Below are 24,000 nucleotides of genomic sequence, written 5' to 3' on the forward strand. Positions count from 1 at the left end.
CATACATACATATATACATACACTTATACATACATACAGACATACATACATACATATATACATACACTTATACATACATACAGACATACGTACATACATACATACATACATACATACATACATACATACATACATACATACATACATACATACATACATACATACATACATACATACATACATACATACATATATATATATATATATACAAAACGTATTGATATTTGAACGTTCTCGTTGGTATCAGTGAAATTGATAGGTTATCGGTGTGTTTAGGGATCGCGCGAATCGCCATAGCAACGTCTGAATACATTTCCACTTTGATTCAACGGCGTGCGAGAGAGCGAACCATTGAGAGATGGAGTAGGAGAATGAGGAGGATAGGAGGATGAGGAGGAGGGTTGCAGGGAGGGGTAGGAGTAGTAGGAGGAGGGTTGGTGCTGAGTACATCTAGGAGCGGTTGGCGATGATGGTGGTAGTGGTGATGGTGATAGTGGCGTTGGTGGTGTTGGTGGCGTTGGTGGCGGTGGTGGTTGATGGTGGCGATGTTGGTGGTGAATGAGGGGTAGGAGAGAGTCACATACCGACGTTAACGTCGACGGTGCCCGAGTACATCGGTTTATTTCTATCAACACGTGGCACAGTGCTCTACCGCTTTATCGTAACATCGACGAACTGCATTTCCCTTCTCCTTTACTTCAAATCTCCTCTCGAGGAGTCCTCTCAGGGTACTCCTCCTCATCACACATACATACATGTAAACGCGCGCGCACGTACACGCACGCACACACGCACGCAGAAAGGTGGCGGGCGCGTCAAGAGAAAGTTTAAAAGTTTTAAATGACGTGCCTGCGAATCTCGTCTTATTCTCCCTCCTCTTTCCTCGTTTGAATATGGAAAGCAATGTAATTCGACGGTTATTTCTTCGGTTATTCAAAAAAAAAAAAAAAAAGAAAAAAGAAAATAAAAAAGAAAAGAAAAAAAAAAGAAAGAAAGAAAGAAAGAAAGAAAAAAAAGGAACGAATAAAAGAAGGCGTGTCTTCGTAAGCCATTTCCTTTTTTTTTTACTTTTTTACTTTTTTATTTTATTCATAAAAATTTATTTAAAGATCGGTTAAACGGAGGAGATGAAAGCGAAGAATAGAATTAAAAAAAAAAAAAAAACAGAAAAAGAAAATACAGAGAAAATTCGAACAAACAAACAAACAAACAAACAAACAAACAAATGAACAAACGAACGAACGAACGAACGAACGAACGAACGAACGAACGAACGAGCGAATGAACGAACGAATAAAAAAAATAAGAAGAAAGAGAAGGAAGCCAAGGAAAAGAGATGGAAGATAAAATATAAAAAGGGAAGGTACCGTGAAGATACTGTTTCATTTGATACGATAAATAAATCCGCACGAGGAATGGTCGTTCATATATTCGCGATAATAAAATAACGAGAAAGAAAGTTCACAGTTTGGCTTGAGTGTGCTGCCACAGTGTGAGGAGAAAAGGATTTATAGACGGTAATAATTGACGGTAACATCGCGAACGAGAGCATAACACAACACACAAGACAGGGATAGAGAACGGAGAGAAAGAGAGAGAACGAGTATCTCTCTCTGTCTCTTTCCCCCACCCTTTCTCTCTATATATTTTGCTTATGTGTGTTGCATCTGTGTCGTGTACGTACATATATATATATGAACTAACATATGTACACATGTATGCATGTATTATGTATATATATATATATATGTGTGTGTATGTATATATATATGTTTGCGCGTGAGAGCCTGTTGAAGAGGGGTGGAGATCTACGGAAAATGACGGTGCTGCGTCGAGTGCACTCGCGTTCGCGTGAACCGTACGATATACATATGCATGCAGCATCGAGGAGTGGCTTGACTTCTCTATTAAAGAAGGCCTCCTGGCTCATCGGTTTCGTCATACACACAAAGGAGCAACGACCTCTTTCTCTCTTTCTCACTCGCTCTGTCTGTCTGTCTGTCTGTCTGTCTGTCCCTCTCTTTCTCTCTCTCTTTCCCTCTCTCTGTTTTTCTCTCTCTCTCTCTCTCTCTCTCTCTCTCTCTCTCTCTCTCTCTTCTGATACGAGACGCCATACTTTTTTTTTTCTTCGTCTCTTTCTTTATTTTTCTTTGCGTTCTCTTCTATTTTTTCTTTTTCTTTTTTTCCCCCTTCGTTGTAACAAAATTTGTTATATTTTGACTGAAACGTTGCCTAGAGGGAGCGGGGAAAGGGATGGGGAAGGAATTAAAAAAAGGAAAAAGGAGAAAAATTTTAAACGATCAAAAATAAAGGAAAAAAAAATAAAAAAGAAGTGATAAGAGGATTATCGAAAGCTTTTTTTTTTTATATATAATCTTTTTTTTAATTTTATTTTGTTTTCTTTTTTTCTTCCTTTTTTTATTCGTTTTTTTTATCGTCATCCTTCTACTTTTTAAAGTATATATTTACGCTTACTCCGAATATTCCATCCCACCCGTTCCACCATCACCAACACCATCATCCCCCGTCATTTTCCATGTTCCTTTTTACAAAGTTTGTATGTTTTTAGATTCACTCGAGCGTGCGAGGAAAAGAGAGAAAGGAAGAAAGAGATAAAGAGAAAGAGAGAGAGGGCGAGAGAGGGGGGGCGAGAGAGAGAGGGAGCGAGATAAGTTGTCAGAGAGAGACGAAGTAGAAAGAGAGGGAAATATATGAGTGGCGTGGAGGTTTGGCGGAGGAATGGGGAGAGGGTGGTAGAGGAGTGGGAGCAGGTAGAATAGCGAACAGAAAGAATACATTGGGAGGGGAACGCTTATCGGTGATGTAGTAGTTATGTAGGTGTCTATGTGTTAGAGGGACGAGGCTTGGATGAGTACGAAGCTAAAAGATGAAAGTATAACCCAGGCAACAGTGGCTCCCAAATTGTTAGCGATGTATTATACATCACTGGTGTATGTATGGATATAAAACCATTCGTTTCTCTTCGTGGTCTTTTTTATAGAAGGAATTTTTATCGGGATAAAAACATCTCGGCCATTTTGAAATAAATTCATCTCGACTGTTATTCGACGATAGTCATCATTTTATTATTAAAAAATGAAAGCATACCAATTCATTATTTTTCTTTTATTTCTTTTCTTTTATCTTATTTCTTTTTCTTTTTTTTTTCCTTTCTTTTTTTCCTTTTGTTCTTTTTTTTTTCTTCCGAGAATTTTATTTCAGAAAATTATGTCGTCTGCTTTTCTTTTCTTTCTTTTTTTTTTTCTTTTTTTTCCTTTTCTTTTTCTTTTTCTTATTCATTATCGCGGTTATTTCGAGTATGAGTAGTAGTTAGGAAAACGGAAGTAGGTTCTTTATTTATCCGTTCGCATCGGGAATGAGAAGAAATTTAATGTATTTGACGAACATAAAGATAAGCTTTATAATTACGACGTCGCTATGAGGCATCCGTCGAGGCAATTAAATTATTCTCCAAAGCGGAATGGATAACGATCCGTTAGAGAACTATAATAATATAAAAGTTATATTAATAACTATCTATCTAACAATAATAAACACTGATCATTATCGGCGTTACCGGTATAATTTCGTGTAATTTCTTCGAGCTTGGAATAGATATGTCGGTAATTTCGTTATCAAATTTTGAATAAACGATAAAATGAGTGATCGACTAAAATGTCGATAAGGAAGAGACATGTATTATTGATATTTATTTCATCTAACTTATCTGATTCTTATCCCCGTCGATAAAATATTTCTTTAAAACGTAATCTTATCTACCGTACGATCAAATCGATTATCATACAATGATAGTATCACTTACGTGATAAATCGCGAAGATAAAATTATTCGTATAATATCAAAATTATATTTTAATATGTATATATATATTAAATATATATGTATGAATATGTATAAACATATATATATACAATTAATATATGTATGTATATATATATATACATACTAATGTATATATATATATATATATACATTATATAATATACATTATATAATATATAATATACATTATATAATATATCATATAATAATATATATATATATATTAAAATGAAAACATAATACATCATTTTTTTTTTCTTTACAGGACGAGGTGTTGACGATATCTGAAAAAGTTGTCGTTCGTGTTCACGACTTGGTTACCTGGTTATCACCTACGTTGGAATGGTCGTGGGGCCGTGAAATTTTTTACCCGAGCTCACCAACACCAACATCCTCTCCTGAGAGTAGTCCACCGAGATACGAAATTCCTCAACCCCAGGTTTTGACCGATCCTGGAATCGATTTTTCTGACGTTGACAAACAACAAAAGGAATATGAGAGCAATATAAGTTCTTCGAAAAAATCTGATTGCGACGGTCAAACCAAAGTGGTTGTACTTTCGTATCCGAGGTATTGTAGATATCGAGCACTTTTACGAAGATTGGAAGGTGCGGAACCTTCCTGGCTTTGTTCTTCGGTAGCTGCTGCACTCGGTGGATTCACTGCTACACCTGGAACGCGCGTACTCTTCTGCAGAGATACCTTCGATTATCCTGATTTGGAGACCCATGAACTACTTTGCAATCATTTAGGTAAAGTTTCATTTCCTACGTTTATAAACTATATAAATTCACAATAAATTTATTAACGATATATATATATATATATATATATATATATATATATATATATATAATATATATAAGCCGTCTACTTCGAAAGTAACCTAAGTCCATTTATATTTAGATTTATTTTTTGTTTATATTTATATATTTTTTATATTTAATTTTTATTTTTGTCTATTTACTTATTTTTTTTTTTTTGGACTTAGGCCACTTTCAAAATAAACGGCTCATATAAAATATATGTAATATATATTAATGATATATTCATATATGTATATATAATTATATATATGTATATACATTTTATATATACATGTGTGTGTGTGTGTGTGTGTGTGTGTATGCATATAGGTTCATAAATTTTGTCGACAGAATGTTACTTAGCAACGTCTTAATTTAGATAACTTTCTATTTCGATGATTGCTATGTCAAATGATATTTCGTAACGATTTAATTGAATATATTGTATCAAAAATGATATGGCAAATTGTAATAATGCACGTTAATGTTTTTATATCATTTTAAATACTATTTTTTGATATTAGTATAAAGTAAGTAAACAATGAGAGAGAGAGAGAAAAAGAGAGAGAGAGAGAGAGAGAGAGAGAGAGAGAGATATTGCATTGTTATAACTTGAAGACGACTAAGAAGTAAATCGTAACCTCATACTTCTTATACTTGTCATTTTTGTATCATATTTTTGTTACAACTATTACGAAATGTTCTTAACGTAAATTAGGAATGATTGGTGATTTCACATTGTATGTAGATATGATATAAATTAAATGTAAACAATGAATAAATGCAAATAAATCGTTCAATTTTAATTTTTATGTAAAACTTATTTTACATATATATTTATTTTACAAAATAAATTTTACATAAAAATTAATGATACTTTAATTTAATTAATTTTCGTATAAATGTGAATTAATTTTTGAAAAATAATGATAGAACGAGACAATTATTTGCATATATATACATGTATAAATGAATTCTTTAACATTATTTATTTTCCTCTTTATTCACAAATTTTTGTTTTGTTATCACGACATGAAATATTTACATAGTACGTGTCATTTCTAAATAGTACAATTATTTTTTTTTTTTCGATATTTTTCCGTGCTTCTTTATAGATAGGCTAGTTAATTTTATAACCTATAAGAAAAAGGTGATCTTAACAAATCTTGAAAAAAAAAAAAATGAATAATTGATTTTTCAAATCACATTTTTTGGCTCAATACTAAAAACATTTGGTTCGTCCTGTATATTTTTGGTTTCATGATCAGATCTATATATATATATATATATATTTCTAATTTCGTGATTCTAACCCAGTTCTTAGAATTTCGAATGATCTATTTATGTTATCTATAATCATCGTACTATAATTTATGTTACACGTTGAAATTTATATATGTTTAGCGACAGAAATAAATGAAAAGCATTACGAATAATCGTATGATTAATATGTATATATATATATAATATATAATATATATATATGTAATATGTATGTATGTATGTATATACATATATACATATATATATACATATTAATCATACTAAAAATATACAGGATGGACCAAAATTTCATATATATATATCTTTGAATATAAAAAAAAATTATGAAATAAAAAATATTTGTTATTATTATCATCATCATCATACGATATGATTATTTATGATTGTTAATATTTTGTTCTGTTAGAACTTAATTTCAAATCATACGAAATAATCCTATTGGATTTTATTCGATAATAAGACAATAAGATTCGTTGATTATTTTGACCAATGAAAAGTAAGTAAGCGAGACTGTTGTCGAATGTTTACTACGGATATTAAGTTGATGACAGTAGACTTTAAGACGTGTAACAGTATGGACGTTTGTTCTTTTATAATGAATGAAAAAAACAAAGAGAAAGAATTATTATTAATTTGAAAACTCTCACGTCCTCATTCTCTCATCAATAGTTTTGTTTTATTATTTTCTATTGTAAAGCGAATATATATATATATATATATATATATATATATATATTAATCATTAAAGATATACTGAATGTAGTAGTTTGTTATTGTTCTTATAAGAAAAAGAAAAGGAGAAAAAGAAATGTGTCGACAGTTAAAGAAAGCTTTCGATTGATTTTTCGTAGAAAGAAAGAGAGAGATAAAGAGAGAGTGAGAGAGAGAGAGAGAGAGAGAGAGAGAAAGAGAAAGAAACAAAGAAAGAAAGAAAGAAAGAAAGAAAGAAAGAAAGACAGTTATTGATTTGATACAAGAAAGAAAGATAGAGAAAGAGAATGAAAAAAAAGAAAGAAAAGGAAGTGTTCGATTATAGTATAGTCGAAATTATGTACATAACATTATTGTGAGTTCAACGATAAGAAGCATTTATTTTTCGTCCATATATTTTTCAATCGTAAGATATTATTTTTATTTTCATCGTACATTGGACCGATCGTATAATCAATGTATCGTTTGCGTAAAGTAATGTAAAGACGGCGTGTTCCTAACCTGTGTATTTATGTTTCTATATACGTGTATGATATATATGTATTACATGTACATACGTGCATTATTTTTAGAAGAACGATCACGTCGAGGTTATGAAATAATTTTAATCTCGTTAATTTGTGAATTTGCTTATTCGATTTGATTCGTTAGAAGTATAATAATAATAATAATAATAATAATAATAATAATAATAATAATAATAATAATAATAATAATAATAATAATAATAATAATAACAATAATAATAACATTAATAATAATAATAAAGATATAAAAAATTAAGAAATTAATGATGATAATTCATATTCGTTTTTCGTTTTTCTGAATTTTAAGTTAATATTGGTGTTGTTCTAATTACGTCATGCCGATCATCATGAAGATTCGTAAGAATCGAATCATCAATTTGAAGATAACGGGTGAGACAGTTACAACATCGGTTTTATCTAGACGTAAGTGTTTTCTTCTTCCTTTTGTTCTTTTTTATTTTTCTTTTTCTTTTTCTATCTCGCGAACTTTATATACATTTGTAACGTAATTTTTGATCGAAGGAAGGGGTCCGTAGTTGAGTACATACGTACGTGAAGTCAATTTCTCTTGCTTTGAATTAATCGCGCGAAGTTGCGCACAAATCTTTCGATGCTCTTAAAGAAAGGAATGACGTAATTTAAAGGAGTAAGGAAAGAAGGAAGAAATGAAGGAAGGAAGGAAGGAGAAAAATGACGATAAAATAATTATATATAAAACACGATTATCTATTTATTAATAAGATTTATTAATTCTGTTATTTATATATCTATCTTCGAAGTTTCATAATCATATATTTTTAATTTATTAGTTCATTTTTAATATTTAATTATGGTTATACTATGTATTACTATATATAATGTGTATTATATATCTATATAACTATTAATAAATAAATAATAAAATTATAATATAACTGTGAATAACTATATATATAATATATATAATATACGTATAATACTATATAAAACTATAATAACTAAATATTATAATATAACTATAGTGTCATTATACCGGATGTTGTTTGAAGAAAAAAGATTGTCATATTTTTATCTCGCATATACATTTTTTCGAAAAATTGTTTGAAGAATCATTTCAAGGAAAACTGTTTTTTTTTATTTTTTTTTCCAAATAGACAAAAACATTATTTGAAATTAAAAAAGAAAGAAGAAACGAATAATTATCGTAGAAAATTTTTTATTTTGTTTTTATCGATCTTCAATTTATCGAGATATTTAACAAAATTATCTGTATCTAAAAGAAAGTTTCTAAATTTCTTAAATAATACCTACGATCCTTGATCGTTTCGTAAATATCTTATAGACTTGTTTATTTGCATTCTTTAATGTTTACCCCAAATGTGCACGCACATATGTATGCACATTGTACGCATGCACGCATACACGCACGCACACACATTCGCATAAGAAGAGACGTAAGAGATAATAAACGATCATGCAGATTAAACACTTCGTCTTTTGTAGACAATATTAAACAAATAGTTCTAAGAATTAAATTTATTAGCACGAAGTTGACATGATTCTTTTTTATCTCTCGTGTTTTTCTCATAAGTTGATATTCACCAACAACTCTTTTCAAATTTCGAAATATGCCAAGATATTTTGGAAAGATCCGAAAGATCGAAGATAATTATTTCGGAAAATCGAAGGTGAATAAAAGAAAATATTTAAAAAACAAAACAAAAAAAATAAAATAAAAAAATTACTTCTTCTTTTATGTAGAAGTTGTTATTATAAAAAACAAAATCTAATTTTTCAATTGAAACAAACAAAGAGTGATTCTGAAATAACCTTGAAACGTTCCATCAAACAAAAAAAACAAGAAATATCGTAATATTATCTCCTTGAATAGGAATAACTATTGTCTGAACAATTATTACGGCCATATAATGCCGTAATAAAAATTACGAGATAAACTTTATAAAACTTTATATTGAACATCCTTTATATCGTTGTACTTGTAACATAAATATAATATATATGATTATAGTTAACATTTCTGAACCTTCTACATCAATATTGGGTCGCGTTAAATTTTTAATCAACTGCGAAATATTTTAATGGCCTTCTATTTTAATGCCAAAGTAATATTAATTCGTAAATGATTTTTTTTGTGAGATAGTTATTGTAAGTAGAATTTTCTTGTGAATTAGCAAAATTATTGGAGGAACAATAACGTATATATAATTAAAATAATATACAAGCTACTTCCATCTATTGGAAATTGTTAAAAATGTTTTATTATAAACATTTGATTTGTAATATCAATACTAACAAATGTATTGGATATCGCACTACAAAAAGGTTGAGAAATGCTGAACTATAATACTATTTAATAATAGTATGATATAATCGTCTTATATGTATCGTATAACTGTAATTAAGGTTGCTATTTATTGAATTAATATTTTTAAACATTTTATCGATATTTTAAAATAAATGTTTAGTGTTTATAAAAAAATAGTATTAGTAGATAATATAAATGACGCAATACTGACGTAATATTGACATTTAATTATTTATACTGATTAAAATATATATATATATATATATATATATATATGTATATATAAGTAGTCTATATATATATAAACAAAATACTTATAATTAATAAAAATTAATGAAAAAAATGCAAATTATTGCATAGTAGTAATTATGCAATAATTAAATAAAAAAAGAAAAACGATTAAGTTATACAAATTTAATTGACATAATTTGATTCTATATATTTATAAAGAAATTCGAAAATTTTGTACATGATCGTAATTGAAATGAATTTTCAGCGCCAAAATTAAAAGGACGGCCACGGAGGAAACGTAAAAAGCGAAGTGCTTCACCTGGCGAATCCAGCAACGAAAGTGAAGCTTCAGTTGCTTCTTCGTCAAAATGTGCGTCGAGCAATTCGAGTCAACAATTGATACCAGCTCCCGTTGGAAGGCCACCATCGGCGGGTGTACGTCGAAGCGAACGCAAAACAAGTGCCGAAGAAAAAAAATTCATGGTCGATGTACAGAATTTCATGAATTCAAGGGGCACTCCAGTCGGAAAGATGCCATTGTTGGGATACAGGCAAAGTCAGTATACATGTTAACTCTTTTTTAAATTTTATTATTATTTTTGTTATTGTGATTATTATTATTGTTATTATTATTATTGTTATTATTATTTTTGTTATTATTTTATTATTATTATTATTATTATTATTATTAATCATTTGGACTATAATCATTTGATATTTTATTTTATTGGAAATTATTATTTGCATTATAGTTTGATTTTTATTGCTTTTGTTTTCTTCAGATATATTTTTTATATTATTTTTTGAACATATATATGTAGATATATAGAGGTTGATTATAAATTGAAGGGTCAATTCAATATCACTTTTACTAAATGTTATAGAGAAAAACATATATATATATATTAAGAATGATTTCATGTTGTCAACATGATTATATTTTTTATAAAACAACTTGTATATTTTTTAATTAATTATCTATTTTAATCTCGTCTTTAATAAAAAATTATGAAACAAGTATGGACATAAAGTTAGAGGTATTAACATATCTTGTAAAATTGAAGTTTGAAAGAACTACAACTGAGAATTATAAATTTCGTTAATTGAATAATATCTGAAATGTTACAGAATGTAAAATGTAGAAAAAGTAGGATTACAAAATGTCGATTGTGCACAAAATAAAATAGTATATATTTTTAACTTTATTTATTGAGTTAATTAACCTATTATTTATTTTCTTTTTTGTTATTTAAAATTAATTCTAAAGTTTTTATTTTCAATTAAGAGCTCTTTGGTAAGATAATAATTAAACTTATTGTAAGATTGTTTTATATGTTTTTCATTGTTTTTATTATCTCTTAAAATTGTTTATTTTTATTTGAAATTATTGGTCACATAACTATAGACACTAATAATTAATTATTATAAAATTTAATTATTAACTTTAATCCTATACAAAATTTAATTATTGACTTTAGTCCTATACTTGTTTAATAATTGTTTCAAAGGTAATTGATTAAAATATCTGATTAATCGAAAAGAAAAAATACAAGGTATTTCCGTAAGAAAAATTATCGAATATTTTATTTCGTAATCTTAAAATATTTAGCATATCAATTCATGTGAAAAATTTTTCTTAATATATTCTTTTTCTGTTGCTTCTAACGAACAAAATATTTAACTAGTTCTTAGTTTATATATATATATATATATAACTTTAGTTTATAGTTTATATATATATATATATATATAATCAACCTATGTGTGTATGTGTGTATATATATTGTCAGTGTATCCCTTTTATTCAAGGATTATTTGATTCAATGTAATTCTGTAATTCGCCCTTTATTCTTCGATTTAACATCGCTTGTCGTTCATTCGCTTGTTTACGCTTTTCAATAATAATTGGGTCGCGTCCACCGGGTGTTCATTGCCATTAGTAAGATGTTTTTATTTTTAGATGATAGTTTATCTTTCTTCCTCTCGTTGGTTGTTTTTGTCTCAACGAGAGAAACGAACATATATATAAATGGAAATGATAATTTCAAATATATTTCCGTTATATTTCCCATAGAAATGATTATGATTAAACAGCATAATCGCATGCGAGGAATTGAAAATTTGCAGGAATTGATAATTTGAATTGGTTATATTTGATAAGTCCCTATGTGTCGAGTAATTTAACAAATTTGAAAAAAAAGTTTCCTTTTTTGATATCTTTCGTAATTCTACCGTCCTGTTAGTCAATTAATTTTCGAATTCTATTCTTCTTTTATTTAGAAATAAACAATTTTTCAATTTCCTTTACGATAAGTTATCCAATCGTGATTTCCTATTAAAAGTTCGTTCTTTCCTTTTTTTTTTCAATAAAATTTAAAAAATAAAATTTTAGTTTCCTTTTCTGATGTCCCTAATTCTGACCCTTTTGCCGATTAATTCTGAAATTGTATGGTTCTATTTCATAGAAATTGATAATTTTTTAATTTCTTTTATGATAAATCAATCAAATGTCACTTTCTATTCCTAATAAATGTCAGGAATAATCTAAATTCAAATTTTCAATAAATAACAAATTTTAAGTTATTTTCTTAATAAATTCTAATTATTATCGGCGCCAGATTATTTGGGTTAGCTAGCCTTTCTAATGATCACCGTGTTCTCTTCTTTTATAAACATTTCTCTCTATTATAATTTTTTTTTAGATTGATCGCATGTTGTTGCTTCTTCATTGATTGGTGTTTCACTGTATTTTTCTTTTTCTTCTGATGCACGTGTGTTCGTTCGTGTGTGCGAGTTAGAACACAATATTTTCCGTCGTTTATATTCTTTGGTTATTTTTCTTTCCGCGTCCTTCTATCGATCTAACAGTTTCGCTTGTCTTATCATTTTCTTGTTACATTCGAATAATCTTACAATACACGTATATTTTGAAAATAATTTTTCAATCAAATTGTTACTTATTGATTTGTTTCATGAAATAAACAAAGTATCACCACAAAATTGATTGAAAAATTTTACGGGAAAAAAGAAAGGAAAAGAAAATAATCATTATGCGACATTGTTGTAATGTGAGAGGGGTTAAAATTATGATTAAAAAAAAAAAAAGTTGTTTAAAACGAATCGTGTCGTAATTTACAAGATATATGATTTTGATTTTTCTTTCACAGTCGATCTGTTCCTGTTTTATACGAAGGTACAGACACTCGGTGGATACGATTCCGTTAGCGCTGGACGTCTCTGGAAAACCATTTATGATGATATCGGTGGTAATACAGGATCCACCAGTGCTGCTACTATAACTCGTAGACATTACGAAAGGTAGGATGGATGATGATGGAAGTTTCTGATGATGGAAGTTTCTGAGCAAACAAATAAACAAATAAAAAAAATTAAAAGAAAAAGAAAGAAAGAAAATGATTACCTGGAATTATTAATATCAAAAATATTTTTTGCAGGTTGCTTTTACCTTATGAAAGGTATCAAAGAGGTGAGGAACCTAAAGTGAGATTAACACACGGTAGACGTACGAAAACTAGTAGTATATCTGAAAGTCCGGTGGATGGAGATCAAGAGACCAGCGACTCACGTTCATCGGAGACACCACCGTTGGTTGAAACACCACCTGTAAACACTACTCCACCTTTGCAACCAGTTTTATCAAGCTCGGTAATGATACAATTTAAAAATTCAAATGAACTATATAAACATTGTTTCTTAAATAGTAATGGAGAATTCGATATTTCAGTCTTTTCCATCAAACGAGAAACCGAAATCAGAAGTCGGAAAAACATCCTCTTTGCGTAGCGTGAGAGTTAAACCGGAACGTTTGAAATCATTGAATACGATAATCGCCAACAACACACCACCAACGAGCCAGCAAACCAATCAACTGCCAAGTCCTCCTCCATCATCGAACACGCCAATTTCGACTCCAAGTAGTACACCTTCCACAACGCCTACGATCGTAACCGGGAATCAAAGTGTTCTTGAACGGCAATTAAACAGTCCTCTTGTGTCCCAACAAGTACCACCGTCCTGTTCGTCTCCAGGATTACCAGTGAGCACAGTAGCAATGAATGCATCGACGGTAGTAACGTTGACGCCGCCACCTGAAAAAGACATGAAAGAGATTAAATTAGATCCTAAGCAAACGACTCTGCTGGCACAGGGTAAGGAGAACATACCGTTGTTCGGTGAGAAGCCAATCTTCACAGAGAAGGCGATAGTAGCGCCAAGATCACCCGAGGTGATCGATCTCGAAAATGAAAGTGATACGAGTAGAGATAAGATAATAATACCAAGCTTTAAAAAACGAAAATTAGAAATATTGCGGGAGGGCGGTCTTGAAGTTACAGCCGTTGATCTTGATGCAAGACCGAGCGTGATTCAGAGCAGCGTAACGCCTACCCCGCCTACGGTAAAATCCGAGGATAAGTTATCGTCGCCTTATCCACTTTCCGTTACCCCGAATTCGGTGCCGAAACTTATATCCGTTACCGTAACACCGGACATAGGACATATGTTGCCATCACCTCAGGAGAATCAGACCAGTCATCACCAGCAGCCTCGGTTTCAATCCCAAGGAAAACAACATCCCGTCCATTACAATAACAATAATAGTACGACGAACAACAATAATACGACAAATAGTAAAGTTATTAATCTTGGTAGTTCGAACAATGCTGGATTATTGCAGTTATACGCGAATGCGAACATGGTACCAGCGTCGGCAACCCAGATGGTTAATTCTAATAATCGTTTTGTACCACCAAACGTTCCTAACGGGAGAATAATATTACCACCGAAGGTTACGCAGTCGAGGTCAATTTTCGCGCACAACGAAAAAACTGTATATGGAAATCCAAAAGACATTCTAATTTCTCCAAAGTATCGTCCTATTACGCATCAGCGGATACAGCCACAGCCGATCGGTAACAGTGACTTCAGTGGAAACGTTGGAGTTCTCGATCTTACACAAAAGCCAATCGAAAAGGCAACTTTCTCAAGACCAAGTCTTGAGATAGTTAGGGTACCTGTAGTGCCGAGGCCTAATCCGCTAAATTTAGAAATGAGGAAATCGCCGACGATTAAAGATAAGTCAACCGACTGTACGACGAAACGAGCCTCCTTTCCCGGTTATCAAACTGTTCTCGATAGTCGGACTATGGCATCGAATAATTTAGAAATCACATTAGTCAATCCTAAACAAAAAATTAATAATCATAACAGTGTACCGTCATCTCACGTGCAAATACCGAGCCCACCTAACAGAACTAGTAATCATCCTTCGGTAGCACAAAGAAGACAAATTAACGGGAAATATGCGGGAAGGAACGAACCAGTGTCGCCGTATACACCAAGGAAACCCACGCATCCTGTAATACCCAATGTACCTAATCTAAATCATTTGAATAGTGTGAATTCTTCTTATCCTAGAATGACTAACAACGTTCAACCACAAATAGGTATAGATAGAAGGAAAACAAGCGAGGCTGGCAAGGATCAGCAACGTAGAATTAGCGATGGTGATAAACCTGTAGTGTTGCAATCACAACAGCAGGACATAAGACAGACCACAGAGATTGGACGGCGTCACAGTGTACCAAGTATACCCTCCGGTTTTATACCCACTGTGCCACCAAGCAATCCAGCTTTTCTTTCGCAACTGCCAAACACTCCAGGCAAGTTCCTACCAATGTTGGACCCCATGTACTACTCTGCCATTTACAATGGCTTGTTTCCACCTCCGATACCGCCTGCAGCTGCAACGTCCTTTCTACCACCGGAGTTCAACGCTTACTACAAGGAACTATTAGCTTCCTCGCAACCAAGACTGGGGATGGCAGGTCAGCATCAACCTGCTGTACCGACATCCAAATAGACAATGGGATCTCGTCCAGCATATCTGGTCTAATTAAAAAAAAATGGGATGGTGGCTTAATTTTTAAAGACATGATCCGTCGGACTTCCTTGTTGTAAATAAATGTTGAAAGTATTCATGGAATATCGAAAAAGGGATTTAGTGCGAAGATAGAAATGCGGCATAGTATAATAATTGTGTAATTTTTACCACCCGTATGTCACGTTACTTTCATGATAACGAAAAGAATTAGGACTGTTTGAAGCGATATGTACCGATCGAAGAACTTTAAAAAAAAAAAGATGAACATCTTTTCGAATTTTCTATACCAGCGAAATGTGTTCTTCCTTTTTTTTTTCTCTTCTTCTTTTTTTTCTTTTTCTATTTTTCTGTTTTTTAGTAAAGTTCTAAAGATCGTTCCTTCTATCTTTTTATTATTCCACTTTGATTAATTTTTTTTTCTGAGAAGAGCATTGATTATATATATATATATATAATATATATATATAAAATAGAGATTATTTCGTTTGAACTGCGTACTAATATTCTGTGATAATAAGATGAAGAAAAGAGAGTGGTACAACGTCCCACGAAGCAAAGTACTTTTTATATATGTATATTGCTAATAACCGTATATGTAAACGTGTCTACGGTGAATGTGAAAAATTATTAATAAGAATAAGTATTTTTTTAATTTGTTGAACCCCGATTATATACAAGTCTTTATGCAAATTCGTTTTCGTTCTAGTGGAAGAAATGATTGGGGGATGGGGTAGAAATAAAGTGGTGGAAGAAGAAGAAGAAGAAGAAGAAGAAGGGAGGTTGATACCACTCTGAGAAATATTAAATGTAGACGCAGGTATTGATTTTTGAAAAAATTTATACGATAACGTTTACGTTTGGTTATTTCTTTTTATTTTGTTATTCCCTTTTCTTTTCTCTCTCTTTTTTGTTTCTTTTTCTTTTTTTTTTTTTTATCGTATATGTTTGTGCTGCGGTGTGGTAAAAAAAGAAAAAAAAAAAAAGAAAAAAGTAAAGAAAAGAAAAAAGAAAAAAGAATGAAAGGAAAAAAAAATTATGCCGCGAAATTCGAATAGGTGACGACAAATGCGGGTAACACGTGTATGTATACGGAGAGAGAGAAAACCGTTCGATCGATGATCGAAAAATCGAAGCCGTGTAATCGTTAAACTAATGTAACGGTGAAAACTCTTCTTGTGTAGTACTCGCGCGAGGAAAGGAGAGAAATAAAAATAATAATAATAAAAATAATAATAATAATAATAATAATAATAATAATAATAATAATAATAATAATAATAAATAAAGAAATAATAAATGAATGAATAAATAAATAAATAAATAAATAAATAAATAATAATAATAATAATAGTAATAATAGTAATAATAAAAACAAAAAAAATGCAAACCTTATTCTATTGTAATAAGTTAGAGAAAAATTTTCCTGATTTAAATGAAAAAAAAAAAAGAAAAAAAAAAAAGAAAAAAAAGGTAAAAAAACAAAATTGCTACACGTTCACAATTACGACATACTGATTCTATTAGTCAGCTGTAAGTAATTAAAATAAGATAAGAGAAAAAAGAAAAAAAAAAACAAAATGATAAGTGCACGTTTATGCGGAGTCTCGTTCCAACGGGACAAGAAACACATGTAAATAGTGTATATATATATAAACAGAATGAAAAGATATCCAACGTACAGTTTAAGGCTAGATAAATCATTTATTATCTTTCAACGTTAAGCGTTTTAACGCGAGGTGAACTCTTTAAAATAAGATGTGTACAGGCTGTCTTTATTCGTGTGGCCAACGATCGTCGTCGCATCGTTATTATTCCCAATTAAGCTGAGACGAAACGATATTTTGTGGATGATAATACATTTTCGTCAGCCTTACCTCATACCTCCCCGACCTCCGAAGTCTTCTTTCACATTTTGAATGGATAATAATCCGTACTAATTTTTTTTTCTTTCTTATTATTATCATTTTTTTATCCATCTTTTTTTTCTTTTTTTATTTTATTACTTTTCTTTTTTTTTCTTTAAACGTCATTCCTTTCGTTTTTGTATTTTTCTCTAACCCCCTTCCCCCTCCCCCTCTTAGATTTGATTCGATCATTAAGCGACAAACGATATTAGAGAATTTAAATTACGAAGCGAATGTCATTTTATTTTATTTTTGAATAATTATTTGTTATATATATACATATACATATATATATATATATATATATATATATATATATACATACACACATACGATCGATTTGATCGATTGTTATATCCGATCGTAGCCGTACGCGTTTCGTCGGCCACAAAATATATCGGATATAAAGCAAATGAAAGAAAAAAAAAATAAATTCATGGTATATCCGTATTATACGGTAGATATATTATTAGAGTATGCTCGTTTAGGATATTCCGATAACGAAAAAAAAAATATATATATATACATACATACATATATATATATATATTATAAATAATAATATGAAATAACGTTATAATGAATCATTCGTAACTCTAAAGCATACTATGAGAGAGAGAGTACGGTCTAAATTGGACCAGTTCTAGCGAAATTCAGATTTCTATATCGATCGATGTCTTTCAAAAATAAGTTCGTATGACGCGAGTTCGACTCGTTTTTCTTTTCTTTTCTTCCCTTTTTCTTTTTTCGCCCCCCTCCCCTTTTTTCTTTCGCCCTTCCCCTTTTTTTTTCTTTCTCTTCTTAGTCGCCTTCCATATTTGTCGAAATCTCTTTAGAGTTATCTAATCTTTTCAAAACGTACGAATATGAGTTTTTTTATTTATTTATTCTTGTTTTATATATATATATATCGTTCTTTTTTATTTTTCTCCATTTCTTATCAAAAAAAAAAAAAAAAAAAAAAAAAAAAAAAAAAAAAAAAAAAAAAGATAATTGAACGCATAGAAAAACGAGTTCATGCAAGCGTCACAAATTTGTTTTGCGTTTATATAAGGACTTTCAGCGATACCCGTTAAGTTTGTGAGTGTATTGTAATGAATTTTCGTATGAATCGAAAAAAGAAGAGAATTGAAGAGAAGAGAAGAGAAATGAAGAGAAGAGAAGAGAGAAGAAGGGAAGAGAAGAAAAGAGAAGAGAAGAGAAGTGAAGAGAAGAGAAGAGAAGAAAAAATGAAAGAAAAAGAAAAAGAAAACATCGATTGTCATTATTTTTCTATATTAACATGTTCTTCAAATGGTGCTATATATGATAAATAATCAAAAATTTTTTTTATTTCTATATTTTCGTTAAATACTTTCGGGTATCGTTGGACGGACTTGATTGTTTTCGAGAAAAGATAATATCTGGATTGAATAAAAATTGTTATAGGAAAAAATAAAGAAAAAGAAATAAACAAAAAAGAAAGAAGAAAGGAAGGAAGGTATAATATAGGAAAAATGAAGAATGCACTCTTCTGACTTTGAGAATAAAAAAATAAATAAAAAAAGACCGATACTTTTTAAATATCTAGTATGATACTGCAGGATTCTCTTATTATCATGATTAAAAAAAAAAAAAAAAAGAAAAAAAAAGAAAAAAGGAAAAAAAATGAAGAAAGAGTTAAAGAAATGCCTAAAATTGATCTTTTTTTGTTTTCTGTATCTAAAAAAGAAAAAAAAAATGAAAAAGAAAAAAGAAAAACACAAACAAATGAATAAACAAATATATGAAGAAGGGCTTGTATGAAAACACGTGCCATAAAAGTGTTTAGATAAATGACTTCGAAATCATGCGATAACGATGGTCGTTTGTATTTGTCTTCGACGAGTCCCTCGAATAATGATTGTCAGAGGAGAGAAATAATAAGTTAAATTGTAAAACATTGAAAAATTCCATGCGATGAGATTTTACGTAAATAATAGCAAGAAGAAAAAAATAGGAAAAAAAAAGAATCATAACGAAAGCAGAAGAGAACGAAAGAAAGAAAAAAAGAAACTGTTTTCCTTTCCCTTTCGTTATTCATGATTGTTTGTAAATTTGAAAATTTTTAGCGAGTATGGAAGAGATGATCGCGAGTATGCCGAACGAGAAAATGAATGTTTGCGCATGAAAGAAAATTGAGAGAGTGAGAGAAAGAGAGGGAGGGAGAGAGAGAGAGAGAGAGAGAGGGAGAGAGAGAGAGAGAGAGGGAGGGAGAGAGAGAGAGAGAGAGAGGGAGAGAGAGAGAGAAAGAGAATGAATTGTTTAAAAAACTATTGACTGCAAAATGAGTGTGAATGTTAGTTTCTTCTGTTCTTATTCTTCTATTTCTTTTTATTCCTCTCTCTCTCTCTCTCTCTCTCTCTTTCTCTCTTTCTCTCTCTCTCTTTTGTTTCTTTTTTTCTATCTTCCTTTGCGAGTTCTCTTCATTTTTTTGTATACTTAGCAGTGATTTTAGTGTAACCCTAATTTTTTTTCTCCCCCACTTTAATAATAATAATAATAATAATAATAATAATAATAATAATAATAATAATAATAATAATAATAATAATAATAATAATAAAAATAATAAATAATAATAATTAATTATTATTACTATAATATAAATATTTTTTATTATATGGGCATTTCAGTTCCTAAGTTGGAAATAAAAATATCTACTACGAATAAGCGACTCTTGATAACTTCGAAGAACCAAATATATAATGATATTTCGAAAGTACAATTCTTTTTTTATTTTTTTTCTTTTATTTTTTCTTTTTTTTTTGTTCGTTTTGTTTCTCTTCGGCAATAATTTATAGTCTCATACAAGAAGTTAACGAATGATAGGTAAGTGAATTATATTTTATATAGTTGAGTAAATTGAATGTTTTATGATTTTAGTTTTTTTTATATTTTCTTTTTTCATACTTTCGGTTTGTTTTAATGACACGTTTTTTTTCGTTTTTCTTTTTTCTTTTTTATTTTACCCCATTTCATTTCGACATATTCCTTTTTTTTTTGTAAAATACATTGAAGTTGCCGCCACGAGCAATGATTTTTTTCATTGGTTGCGTTGCGCGATGTCGCACACGCACCTTGGTGTGAAACGACTGAAGTAAAAGAAAAAAGCATGGATAAGGCGGAATGCATGCAGCATGTGCCGCGAAATTTAAAATCCCTTTACGGCAGCCATAAAGCGATAACCTGTTTAACCAGTCCAGCGACCGTAGTGTAGACGCGGGACGTTTTACCTCGCAAAATCATTTCTATTCGGCCGTTTTTCACATAGCAAATTTTTCTCCAAACGTCTTAGACTTTTCCTCTCTCTCTCTCTCTCTCTCTCTCTCCCTCCCTCTCTTTCTCTCTATGACTATAGTGCGTTTCAAAAGAAATCTTCCATCGATTTTTCAATCGGAATACGTTCATCGATTTTCATTAAAATATCTTGTGATGTATTCAAACCATAGAAATAAATCGAGGTAGGTCTATTTTAACGAAGTTTTATTACAATTAGACATTATAATTTGCATGATTTCGGAATAATAGAATAATAATGACAAATATGAATATATAACATTGTTGTATGAAATATTGCAAAGAAAAAAAGCTTCTACATAACGTCGATAATGTAGAAATATGTATCATAATTTTAATATCCGCTAGGGTCCGCTAAATGAAATCGTATATTTTCATGGATCGTGCCATTCTTTTTTTCTTCTTTTTCATTTTAATAGAAACAAAGAAAAAATACCTTCTTTTATGCGTCGTTTATTATTCATAAATTATTAATATACGTATATATATATATATATATATATATATATATATATATATATATGTATATTAATACTTTGGTGATTTTCTTTTAAATTTTTTTTTCGTAAAAAATGAAAATATTGTATATACACCTGAAGAAAGTTCACAGGTTGTTTTAAGCAAAATTTGTAAATTTTTCAAATATGCCAGTGGCCCTGAGTCATTTTTCCGAATATAAACGAAACAGATATTTAATGATCACAAATCGAGAAAATAAGAAAGATCGCGAATTATCCATTTAAAATTATCAAATATAATTTTTTTTTTTATTTGAAACAATATACTACATTCTTTTATTTCAATAAATCTAAGAAAAAAAAATTATTCTTGATTTTATTACTACAAATACTACCAAGTGAATTATAATAAATAAAAATCATCTGCATAATTATAAAAGAGATACAATTTTTTTTTTAAGATAACAGTTTGAAGATCATTTAATTAATTTACAATTAATATTAGAAAATAATTCATTAAATTAAATTTAATATTGCAAAAGAAGATTATAAATATTATATTTATTACAATATTATATAGTAACATTGTAAAATGATGAATAATTGTTTCAAACTGCGTAACATTTTTATTTTAGTTTACCTAATCTATTTACTTCTTTCTTCTAATTTTTATTTTCGATTAATATCTGATTAATTTGTTCATCTGATCTATTGATCTGATTTGATTGAATATACCTGTGATATATTAATATTTTTTTTCCAGTTTAGTATTCTTTACGTAATCTTATTGTAATCTTTACATTAATATGAAAACTCAAAAAGTTATTTTAATCACCCTTTCTATACTTGGCATATTGGCGAACGAAAGTTCTTTATCAAAGTTATCAGCTTTAATTATTATTTTTTCATTTTCTAAAGCATATTAAGTCAATTAAATTTTATTATTATTGTTTTTACTGATGTTTTATATTTGAAACAATAATTTGTTATATAAGTAACGAAATTGAATATATATTTTTATTATACAAGACAATATTATTAAATTCTATTATTTCGAAATTTTAGAAAATATCTTTGAATAACGCTTTTGCTTTAAATATAATTCTATTTACAGTATTTCGTAAAGATCTTTTTTGAAAATCGATGTATTAGACAAATATGATGTGAAAAAAATTGGCAGGATTTCTTCAAAAAAATATTGTAAGGAATTATCAAATATCGTAAGGAATTATCAAATATCGTAAGGAAAAGAAACTTTTTTGTTGATAAAAAATTATCACAAAAAATTAACTACGAATGTAATACATTTTTTTGATAACACATATATATATATATATATATATATATATATGTGTGTGTTATATATATATATATATGTGTGTGTTATATATATATATATATACGTGGACTATTTTTTTTTATTCATTAGATTATATATTGCTATTAATTTTATAACTCATAAAATGTTAATTAGATTTTAGTTTAAGATGTTTTTTAGTTAATGAAGATTAAAGAAACAGTAAGGCTAAATGTAAAAAATATCATAGTTAATAGTTTTTTATTTTTAATATGTTTTTCTATAAATATTACAGTATAACAAAAATCCCATATACTATATTTTAGGTTTCACAAATATTTTTATTCCTTTTATAAATAAAGATGTTTCCAAAAAAAAAAAAAAAAAAAATGGAAAAAGAAAAAAAATAAATACTATGACTCCTGGTTTACAATTTTCAAAAACTCTAGATTGATATACCAATGGAAAAATTTTTTCTTTCTTTTTTCTTTTTTACAATTTTTAAAATAAATTCAATTTTCAAATATAAAATAAAAATCTTTTCTCTGGCTGAATTCAATTGTCGATTGTTCGAGAAAATTCAAGAAAAAGATTCTCTGAATTGTATTCGATTATTGATTGTTTGGATAATATAAGATTTATTACTTAGATCTTAAAATTTTGAAAAATCTAGACCATCATTTACAAAAGGATTAATATTAAAATTCGACTTACTTTCGGATTTTTCTCAAAATCAAATTTTTGTAAATTTATGTAAATAAAAGATTAAGGGAAATTATTTTATTATACATCTATTTCGATATTTGATGTTAACGGTATATCATGGATCAATAAATCAATGATAAATTTGCATTAATGTTTAGTTAATTACCATTTAGACTCCTCAGCATACTCCTGTTTTATTATCAAATATATATTATCAGATTATAATTTTTCAATAAACTTATTTTCTTTCAATTTTCAATATATTAGATAAATATATAAATAAATGACATAACTATTATTCTTTTGCTTAGGTATAATGTATGAAATAATTTACTACAACTGATAAATTTTATTAATTCTCTATAGCTTTATGCTTTCGTTAGTTGTAATTTTAATACAATAGATAAATATTAGCTATTGGTTTTTTTGTACTCGAATCGGAAAACTATACTATAGCTACTACATGCGATATTTTTTTTTCTGTCCGTAGGCTATATACATACATATGTATATTTGCAAATGTTTCTTTTTTTTCTTTATTTTCACTTGTTTGTTTTTTAATATGTTCTATGTATTTTATATGTATTTTATTTGATTTCAGCTCGAGCAGAATTTTGTCGTATTTTTTTTATTATTTACATTTAATTTCCAATATGTGACAATAATTTTTAATTCTAATAAATAAGCTTAGAATATATTGTACTGTTTG

At 29.0% G+C, this 24,000-nt stretch overlaps 1 protein-coding gene and 1 long non-coding RNA gene across 4 annotated transcripts in view; both read left to right on the forward strand.

Annotated features, from left to right (window-relative positions):
- The window catches only part of LOC118440641 (uncharacterized), a 166,107-nt gene extending 147,090 nt beyond the window's left edge, over positions 1–19,017 (forward strand). For 2 of the 3 annotated variants that reach the window (XM_035863968.2, XM_035863967.2), the window contains exons 3-7: positions 4,109–4,595; positions 9,973–10,263; positions 12,875–13,025; positions 13,163–13,373; positions 13,453–19,017. In XM_035863968.2, the coding sequence (XP_035719861.1) occupies positions 4,109–4,595; positions 9,973–10,263; positions 12,875–13,025; positions 13,163–13,373; positions 13,453–15,588 (3,276 nt within the window). In that variant the 3' untranslated portion in view covers positions 15,589–19,017. The remainder of the gene's footprint in view (positions 1–4,108; positions 4,596–9,972; positions 10,264–12,874; positions 13,026–13,162; positions 13,374–13,452) is intronic. The other variant, XM_035863969.2, reaches the window with a different exon arrangement.
- On the forward strand, positions 6,833–7,922 carry LOC146872858 (uncharacterized). Its single transcript, XR_014982363.1, has 3 exons — positions 6,833–7,050; positions 7,479–7,594; positions 7,694–7,922. It is a non-coding gene; the product is annotated as an uncharacterized LOC146872858 (long non-coding RNA).
- Positions 19,018–24,000: the final 4,983 nt, after the last annotated feature.

The sequence above is a fragment of the Vespa mandarinia genome, chromosome 7 (assembly GCF_050613455.1).
Source record: "Vespa mandarinia isolate Hongniang chromosome 7, ASM5061345v1, whole genome shotgun sequence".
Lineage (NCBI taxonomy): Eukaryota > Metazoa > Arthropoda > Insecta > Hymenoptera > Vespidae > Vespa > Vespa mandarinia.